The 10,657-nt window shown below is 38.9% G+C and overlaps 1 protein-coding gene across 1 annotated transcript; it reads right to left on the reverse strand.

The window, feature by feature from the left end:
• Positions 1-471: 471 nt before the first annotated feature.
• Positions 472-1,565, reverse strand: LOC101091757 (THUMP domain-containing protein 1-like). Its single transcript, XM_045056920.1, is given in 2 exon segments — positions 472-1,073; positions 1,076-1,565. Coding segments are annotated over 2 exon segments (819 nt in total). The 5' UTR covers positions 1,308-1,565; the 3' UTR covers positions 472-486.
• Between the last annotated feature and the right edge of the window lie 9,092 nt (positions 1,566-10,657).

The raw sequence follows: 10,657 nt of genomic DNA on the forward strand, positions 1-10,657 counted from the left end.
CCTTGATGCCCTAAAAAGTTAAGTCACTATTCACTAGCTCTTGCTGCTGGCGGCATACCATTCACTGCACCTACTTGGTCAGAGAGCCATACCTAACCCAGGTCACCTGTTCTCTAATCCGTGAAATTTCAAGCTTCACACCCCATTTCTCTCAAAAAAGATCTTTAGTGACACTTTAAAAAAAAAATAATTACTTTCAATTTATATATAATAAAAGACACCCTTTGTGGTGTACAGTTCTGAGTTTTAACAAATCCACACAGTTGTATAGCCACTATAACAATCAAGATACAAGCACTTCCATCCTCCCCCCATAAATTATCTCATGCTATCCCATTATTGTCACCCACCCTAACTCTTAAATCCTGCCGATAGCTGATTATTCTCTGTCCCTATTAATTTGTCTTCTTCTATAATGTCATATAAAATGTACAACGTGTATCCCTTCAAATCTTCTTTCACTCAGCATAATGCACTTGAAATTCGTCAGCGTTTAGTCCACTCTTTTTTTACTGATGAGTAATATTCCATTGCATAGATGTTCCATAGATTTTTTTTTTTCAGGCAACAGACAGCTTTAATGATTTTCACTACCATTGTGTACTGTGGATTGGTAAGATCCACTTTATTTTCCGAATTGAGGCTGCCTACTATTCCTGCCAATTCTTTGATAACTTCTTCTCTATTCATGTGGATGTTATTTCGAGATTTATATACAATCTGAAATGTCCCTTTATTTGGAGCTTTAAACCAGGGTTCCAAAAATGTTTCTGCATATTTTTTCATGTCTTCTAAGAAAGCCTTGCATGTGCCCGAAATAGGTAACATTCGTAGAATAACCCGAGTCTTCTTCTTCTTGGTTTTATACATATCCTGAAGAATATGACGTACCAATTTCTCAGGTTCTATCCCAAGTGTCCTGATGAAGACTACGTTATTTGCTCCACTCTCCACTGATTGGAATCTTCTTAGCTTCATCTCCGTAGATGCTTTAATGCCACCAACTTCTTTCTTCAAGGCAGCCTCCACATCATCATCTTCTGCCTCACTTCCAGAGGGCTGCTGATCTTTGTAAACTTTTCCGGCCCGTACACGTCGTAGCCGTATTCGTTGAGCAGACTGTAGGCCTCCTCCACGCACTTGCGCTGGTTCATGTTGCAGGTAATGAGTAGGCCCTGTAGCCCGGGTTCCAGCTGCGGTGGCCCACCGCCGTCGCAGCGCCGCGCCCCCTTGGCCTGCACACACTGAGCTTTCCCTTTGCGCTTTCCACCGCTAGACCGAGGAGGCTGCTGGACGGGGGCCGCCATGGCGCGCGAGAACCAAGGCTAGCGAGAAACAGCTTTCTCCTCTATTCCCGGCTTCCTCACCTCTTTATGTTCCATAGATTGTTAATCCATTTGACAGTTGAGGGGCATTTGGATTATTTCTAGTTTTGAGGGCTATGAATAAAACTGGTATAAAACTTTGTGTAATGTATTTTTGAAAACACAGATTTTGTTTCACTTATGTAAATACCTAGGAACAGAATTGCTGGGTTATATAGAAAGTTTAACTTTATGAGAAGCTACCGAACTATTTTCCAAAGTGACTGTAACGTGCATTTCTGCTAGGAACATATGAGAGTTCCAGTTGTTTCACATCCTTGTCAGCACTTGATATTGTCAAGGTTTTTTGTTCATTTCTTTGTTTGTAGCTGTTTGTTTCTTTGTAACATCTAATAGATGTGTGGCGGTATCTCATCATGGCTCTAAAGCAATTCTCAGCTACCTAATGTTGAGTATCTTTTCATATGCTTATTTGCTGTCCAAATATCGTTTCTGGTAAAGTGTCTCTCAAATCTTCTATACATTTTTTTTTTTTTTGGAGAGAGAGAGAGAGAGAGAGAGAGAGAGAGAGAAAGAAAGAGAGAACAAGCAGGAGAGAGGGGAAGAGAGAGAGAGAGAGAGAGAGAGAGAAGGAGGGAGAATCTTAAGAAGGTCCCACACTTAGTGTGGAGCCAGAAACTCGATTCAATCCCAGGACCCTGGAATCATGACCTGAGCTGAAATCAAGAGTCAGACACTCAACCAACTAAGCCCTCCAGGTACCCCAAATCTTCTATACATTTAAAAAATTACACTGTGTCATTTGTTTAGTGATATTCTTATAATTTGAAGATTAATTCAATTTATGTTGATCTGCCTTTAAAATTTAAATATCCCAGAATTATAAGCTTCTATAATAATAATAATATATATAATAATAAGCTTCTATAGAGCACTGATAACTTAATATAAATTAGTTCTATACATTCATTTAAAAGACAAAAGCACCTAGACAAAAGCTCATTGTTCTAGAGACTGTGAATACAAAAGTAAGCAAACTCAGTCAGCTTTCAAAGAGACTTGTTTAATCAGACTGCTATCCACACAGCCAAATAAGAGCAACACTGTGGTAAAAGGGAATTTTATGGGCTTGAGTTGAGATTAGCGTGACAATTTTAGAGCAGTACGCTCCCTACACCAACAGCATTAGAATTGCCTGGAAATTTGTTAGGAATCTACTGAATAGAGAGTCTGTGGAGGGACCATGTATATTAAAAGTGTTCTAGTTTATTTTGATGTTCAAATTTGAGAGCAAGGAAAACTGCTGTAGATATCTAGAAGATGAGGTGAATGGTGAAAATTTTTCCTCAGGCTCAAGTTTTATATCCATATGCTGTTTAGTAGTTTTCTTCTTCTGACTCGAAGAAGAAGTAGTGTTTGACTCGAAAATTTGGTGGGTAAAAATCCCTCATGTACTTCACGGTCAGCATTATAGTCATCAGAGAGTTACTTGGTCCTGTGTGTTAATTCTGAATGCAGTCAGCTGGTCACTCTCAGAGAGGTGAGTTGTCTCCTCACTGCCCTCTGCCCTTTCTAGCTCTGGTCAACTGCGGCAAGAGGGAAAAAAAGCAGTGTATCTTGAGTGAACAAAAACACAGTAATAGGTCCAACCCAGTTTTAACAGATCAATAATCTTGCCACAACACTTCTTTCCTGATTCTAAGAATTTTTCTCTTTATATTTTTGTGGTTGACATTGTTTCTTTTCTAGAAGATTTTTGAGCAGTTACTTCGAGGAGTTACTAATTCTTACCTTGTGCACACTGCTATAGAAAGGTTTCAAGGGAATAAATTTTTTTTCAGAAGAAAAAAGTAAGTCAGAGGCAAGTTATCTTTTTGAAACATTTAACCTAATTCCAGTTGTACTCATTCTCTACTATATAAATTTGCTATTTTCCCAAATGACAAGTATCCACTCAACCTGTGCTATATGCAAAACTTCCAAAGTATATGCCAACCAAAATCTTGTATATAAATATTCATGGAAGCATTATACAAATAGTCAAAAAGTAATTTCACCAAATGATGAATGGATTAAAAAAAATGTAATGGGGCTCCTGGGTGGCTCAGTCAGTTGAGCATCTGACTTGGCTCAGGTCATGATCTCACAGCTTATGAGTTCGAGCCCCACGTTGGGCTCTGTGCTGACAGCTTGGAGCCTGGAGCCTGCTTTGGATTCTGTGTCTCCCTCTCTCTCTGCCCCTAACCCACTCACATTCCGTCTCTGTCTCTCTCAAAAAAAAATAAACATTTAAAAAAAATTTTTTAACAAGATAATGTAACCATGTAATTAAATATTATTTGACCTAGAAAACTGATGAAGTACTGATACATGCTACAACGTGTATGAACCTTGATAACATACTAAGTGAAGAAGCCAGATATAAAAGGTCACAGAGACATCGGTAGAGACAGAGAGCAGATTAGTGGTTGTCAGGATCCAGGGGAGAGGGGAACAAGGAGTGACCAGACTTTCTTTTCAGAATGATGAAAGTGAAAATGTTCTCAATTTAGATAGTGATGATGGCTGCACAACTCTATCGATGAATGTACTTAAAACCACTAAAGTATATAGTTTAAAAGGGTGAAATTTGGGGGTTTTGAATTATTACACCTCAATAAAATGTCCCAAAAAGAAAAAAAAAGTTGAGGGGTTAAGTCTCTTCTTATTGAACAATTTCTCAGTTTGGGTAAGTTTTGTGCAGTAGAGTGGGAGACTATGATGAGCCTTGAATGAACCTGTAGAGAGAACTGAACAGCCACATGATCAGACCTGCACTTACGATTTATTCTTAAAGTAGCAAGCCTTGTCAGGAGAATGGCTTACAGGTTGCAATGTGGGAGAAGGCCACTGAAGGAATTATACTGTCATTAGTATTTTAAATTAAGATACCATTCTTAAAATGTCCAAATTTTCTATGAGAATCTTAAAAAGTGACCTCCTTTTCACAATCCTCTGATGAAGTATATATAAAACCCTACTGTAGGGTAAAATCTTTCAGCCAATCTATCTATACTCATTAAACTACCATCCTGCTTATTATTGTTTCTTTATTATAATTTAATTGATCATCAGCTTTGATATTATTAGCAACAAATACATTTTCTTTTTTTTTTTTTTAATTTTTTTTTCAACGTTTATTTATTTTTGGGACAGAGAGAAACAGAGCATGAACGGGGGAGGGGCAGAGAGAGAGGGAGACACAGAATCGGAAACAGGCTCCAGGCTCTGAGCCATCAGCCCAGAGCCCGACACGGGGCTGGAACTCATGGACCGCGAGATCGTGACCTGGCTGAAGTCGGACGCTTAACCGACTGCACCACCCAGGCGCCCCAACAAATACATTTTCAACAGGAATTGGCTTTCTAAATCACTCCTCTGGTGAAGGGACCATAAGAGACAACAGAGAGGGAAAACCTGGTGAAGGGTGAACAAACATATGTCCATGAGAAGTCACAGGGATAAAATATTAAAGAAAAGCATGAGAATGGGACCAGCTAAAAGTTTAATCTGAAATTGAAAGTATAACATATTTAAATTATGATTTAGAATTAAAAACACAATCCAAAAGTTAAAAAATAGGACAATGGAGGGGCGCCTGGGTGGCTCAGTCAGTTAAGCTTCCAACTCTCAATGTTTGGTTTTGGTTCAGGTCATGATCTCGTGATTTTGTGGGTTTGAGCCCCACATCAGGCTCTGTGCTGACAGTGCAAAGCCTGCTTGGGATTCTCTTTCTCCCCCTCTCTATGCCCCTCCCCTGCTCACACTGTCTCTGTCTCTCTCAAAATAAAAAAAAAAAATTAAAAAAATAAAAACTAGGACAATGGATTTAAAAATTATGGCATATCCATATGGATATTATGAAGATATTAAAAATCAAACTTCATATTTAGTAACAGATAAATGATCATAAATTCCATTATAGTTTTAAAAAAGCTCAATTATTAATATAATGTGATCTCAAGTATGTATTTGTATATACATATATATAAAATCTTCTCATATATAGTTTTCATATATATGTATATAAATATATAGTTTTCAACACAAAATACAGGTATACATATATAAACATATAGTTTCTGTTATGAATGAAATAAAATTTTATACACTTATATTTATAAAATATTATACATAAAATACTTTTATATGTATCAGTAAAATGCTCAGAAGGATGATTATGGGTCATTTTTATTCCTTTTATTACCAGTCATGGGGCTCTAGCATGATGGATACCCCAACAGGTTGGAAATTAGAGCATTAAAACTGCCCTTTGATGTAGCTCCTTTGGAAAATATGTTGGATGCTTCTTAAAAAGTTAAATGTGAGGAGCCCGGGTAGCTCAGTTAGTTGAGTGTCTAACTCTGATTTTTGCTTAGGTCATGATCTCACAGTTGTGAGTTTGAGCTCCACACCAGGTGTGGAGCCTGCTTAAGATTCTCCCTCTCCCTTAGCCCATCCCCCACTCAAAAAAAAAAAAAGTTAAATGTAAATTTACCATATAACCCAGCAATTCCACTCATAGGTATCTGCCCGAAAGAAATGGAAACATGGCCACACAAAGACTTGCACTTAAATGTTCATAGCAGCGTTATTCATAATAGCTAAATGGAAACAACTCAAATGTCCATCAACAAAATATGGCATATCCATACAATAAAACACTATAAAAAGGAATGCGTGATGCATGCTACAAAACATTATTGTAACCAAAAGAAGCCAGACACAAAAGACCATATACTATAGGATTTTATTTATATGAAATGGGAATGGGAACAGAGATTAAATTTAAATGAGTATTATGGATCTTACTGAACAGATGAATGTGTTATGATAAGCACAACCCAGTAAATTTGATAAAAATCACTCAACAGTATACTTAAAATGGATAAATTTTCTGATATGTAAAGTACATTTCAATAAAAACTTTTAAAAAATTTATTTTTTTTTTTTTTAAAGATGAGCTTTAAATTAAGTTAGTAGACCTCAGCAGAGATCTACAAAATCACCTTTGGAAGACAGAATGACTCCCAGGCCAACAAGACTTGACTATAACCTGACAACATAGGAAGAAATCTACAGAAGGAATGTGTTATCGAAATGGAGGGTGGGCAGTTTTGGGACTACAGGTAAAGGGGAGAGATGGTCTTGACTTAGAGAGTATCATTGTGTTGGTGTTTCCATTACTCTTGTCATAAGGCAGGTAGGAGGAGAGGAAAGAGGTGGTACTGAAAAGAAAACTCAGCTAAGAGTTAGCTAAACAAGTCCCCAGGCACTGATCCCAGACACCCAGTCCAAGAAAACATTTGTTGGCTAGCTTCTGCAGCCTCGCTGCAGGGTGACGATGCACTGATAAGTGAACGCTCTTGTAACTCAACAAGCTTAAAATTCTGGGTACCATAGCTGTTACTATGAACCCAATTCATGTTAATTCATCCTTGTGAAAAACAGGCTTCTGAACCTATTAGGCAGAGAACCTGAGTGTGGAGGGTGGTGAGTTTCCCAGACTAGATGTCTTCCAGGAGAACTGGTCTGAGTGATTGGAGACCTCTTCAGTTTGTACCCTCTATCTTGATGTGTGTGCCTAGGCCAGAATGTAGTTGGCACAACCCATTGCAAGACAGTATAGCATATGATAAGAATGTAGACTTTGGAGTCTGCCTTGGTTCAAAGCCTCTGATACTCCTTAGTAGCTGTGTGACTTTGGAAAAGTTACTTAACTTCTCTGTTTCAATTTCTCATCTACAAAACAGATAAAAACAGTATCTTCTTCACGTGGCTGTTAAAATGATTAAATAAGATCATATACATAAAGCACTTAGCACAGAGCTTATCACCTGGTAAACACTGGAACATTAATTATTACACTTCAATTGGCATTCTTTTCACACATTTCTGTTTTTAATCAATTTTCTTATAATGAATATATATCATTTCAGTTTATAATCAGAAAATGACATTATCGAAAACACTTGAAATAAATGCAATTTCTGTTTAACCAGAAAAGAAAAAAGAGTAAAGAACAGAGATGGAGGAAGAAAGAGGAAAAGAAGGAAGCATTCAAAAATGCTAATGAGGAACATTTTAGAAGGACAGAATGTTGAAATCCAGGCCTTTCTGTGTAATACAAGCCATCTGGTGACTGCATCTGAACAAGACTTACTGAGATTTTTCTTGAGAGTTCTTTTGCACTGTTCATTCCACACTTCATCTCAGTGGGCAAATGGGTGGATTTGCCCTGCACAGAACAGGGATAGCCAGTGGATTGAAGCGAGAAAGAATAATCCAGTGAAGAAAGTGAGAATTGTTTAAGGTAAGAGGCAGAAAGGAGCCCTTCCCCACATTCCTCTCCAATCTCTCAGCGTTGGAATCTAAGTCTGTGGTTTTAGACGAGGCTCACACACAATTCAAACCACAGATGCAGTTCCCTTCCCGAGTCCCAAAGGCTCCCAATCAGCCCTCGGCCTTGTGTAGGGAGCTGTTAAACCCCTACCCATGGTTTAATTAATTTTCTGAGACAAGTGATTGGTTGACATGACAGCAGTAAACATCAAATTCCATTAATTAATGCTGAGACATCAGTGTCTGTGTTGTTCCTCAATTACACATTCAGATGCAGCCCCCTTGTGCTGGCATGAGTTTGGTGTTGAAGCCCCAGAAAGTCCCTCATAATGGAAGGGCCACCAAAGGTGGTGGGGGCGGGGGGCGGGGGGGAGGATGGCATGGGGCACTTACACCAAGATAATCAACTTGGAGAAATTCATACTCCAATGTGCACTCCCCAGAGAAAGGTTTTAGAGACCTAGATGAAAGGATTTAAATGGTTTTGGGTGAGGCATTTTCATTTTGCTGGTGGCCTGGAAGGGAACTATCAGCTTGATGAACACAGAGCTTCCCTTGGGTTCCAAGACACTCTCTTCACACAGGCTTTCCCAGCCTTCTTCCCTTGCCCCCTCCTCATTGTTCTCTTTCTTTCTCTCTCTCACACACACACTCCTTTTTTTCCCCCCTAACTACAGTCATCTTCAATTTCATGTTAATTCAGAAGAGAGTCAAAAGGGAACAAAAAGCAATCTTTGCTTCTTTCACTCAAGTAAAAACCCTAAAGGGACCATGACTCCCATAGAGGCACATGCCTTAGGGCCTGGAGACAAAGCAAAATGTTCTCTTGAACACTCAGAGGTTAGATCCTAGAGATAAAGCAATGTGATTAAATCTTGATAGATTTTTGTTTTAAGAGCTGAAGGAGTTGGGATGGGGGAGGGCGGTGCAGCTATTGTTTGCCTGGTTACAAAGAGTGCCCTTGGCAATCCCTGCTTAATCAGGATCTTGATGAGAGTATTTTCCCTCCCAGGACTAAGGCACCAAGGAAGAGTCTATTTGAAGCAGCCTCCGGCCCATTCCCATGTGGTTGATCCATCCTTTGCCACTTCCCTGGACCCTGCCCTGAGAAACAGCTGTTTCATTATTCCAGCAATCTTATGAAAATTGTTTGTGACTCCAGTTTGAAGATTATGAAAATAAAACCTTAGCCCCACCCAGCCCCAGATTGCAACATGCAAAGATGATCATTGTTAAATGTCTTCCATACCTTTATAGGGAAGTATTATCCCCTTATTCATATATTAATAATCTTTTCCACTTTAAGAATAGAGAAACAAAGACCCAAAAAGTGAAGCTATTTGCCCAAGGTCACGTCCCAAATGAGTTACAGGTCCCTAATAGATACACAGTTTACAGAACCAGGAGGGAACAGAGTGAGATGGGCTGAAATGATAGCATACTTGCTGGATGCTTGGACTGGGCCTCAAGACTCCAGATTTTGAGACTGGTAGTGTTAAGACAGGGAGGATTCTTTATTATTATTTATCTCACGTCACCATATTTCAAAAGATTGAAAAAAAGGTGGGTGCTCAAGACTGAAAAGTACAGAGGTACACAGATAGAAATTAAATAGTAGAACTCACAATGGCATGTTTCAAATTCAGATATCCTCTGGATAGAAAAAAATACAAAGAAAAGAAAAGGTTCAAATCTGATATAAAAGATTGAAATTAATGCCAAGGAAGAAGTCAAAATATTTAATTCTGTTCCCAGGTTCCATCACCACCTTGCACTGCAATCTTGATCATTTTAGTTAACCTCTCCGGTCCATATTTCATTCATTTGTTTAAAGATGCTCAGTTACCTGCTTCAGATTCTGTGTCTCCCCCTCTCTCTCTCTGCCCCTCCCCTGCTCATGCTCTCTCTCTCTCTCTCTGTCTCTTCCTCAAAAATAAATAAACATTAAAAAAATAATTATAAAGGTGTTCAGTTATACCTGCTCTACTGTCAGGGTTGGTATGATTAAGAACCAAATGGTATTTGTCTAGCAGAAGCTTCCATACAAACTTCAAATGGACCCAGATGTGTGACAGCAGTTGGATGCCTATCACTTGGAGAATAATGGCTAATGTTAATAAGTTTTTGATTTGTCTCAGGCAATAAGTTACTTTGCAAACTATCCCCATTCAATCTTCAAATAATATATGAATTAAAAACTAGCATTGCTTGGGGCGCCTGGGTGGCTCAGTCAGTTAAGCCTCTGACTTCAGCGCAGGTCATGATCTCATGGTTTGTAAGTTAGAGCCCTGTGTGGGGCTCTGTGCTGACAGCTCAGAGCTTAGAGCCTGCTTCACATTCTGTGTCTCCCTCATCTCTCTGCCCCTCCCCTGCTCACACTCTCTCTCTCTCAAAATAAACAAACATCGAAAAAAAATTAAAAAAAAAAAAACCACTAGCATTTCTCTAGTTTAAAAGATGATGAAGCTGCAGCTCAGAGATGTTAAGATACTTGCCTGAGGGCCACACAATTAGTAGGTGGCAACGCCAGAATTCAAAGCTACATTTGTCTAATTCCAGAGCTTGAGCATTCACACACTGGACAATCGATTCTACATGGCAAAAGTACTTTAGTATGATTCAGAAAAGGTGAAACACACCCCTATTGAACACAATATAAAAATACCAAGTTGAGAAGTGTCTGGGTGGCTCAGTGGGTTAAGTGCCCAACTTTGGCTCAGGTCATGATCTTGCAGTTCATGGGTTTGAGCCCCACATCGGGCTAATGTTGACAGCTCAGAGCCTGGAGCCTGCTTCGAATTCTGTGTCTCCCTCTCTCTCTGCCCCTTTCCTGCTCTCTCTCTCTCTCTCTCAAAAATAAATAAACATTAAAAAAAAAAATTCCAAGTTGGAACACACTCGTTCAAAAGGAATATAATTTCTAGTCATCAGAATGGTATCAGTGTCCCCTC

The sequence above is a fragment of the Felis catus genome, chromosome A1 (genome assembly GCF_018350175.1).
Source record: "Felis catus isolate Fca126 chromosome A1, F.catus_Fca126_mat1.0, whole genome shotgun sequence".
NCBI lineage: Eukaryota > Metazoa > Chordata > Mammalia > Carnivora > Felidae > Felis > Felis catus.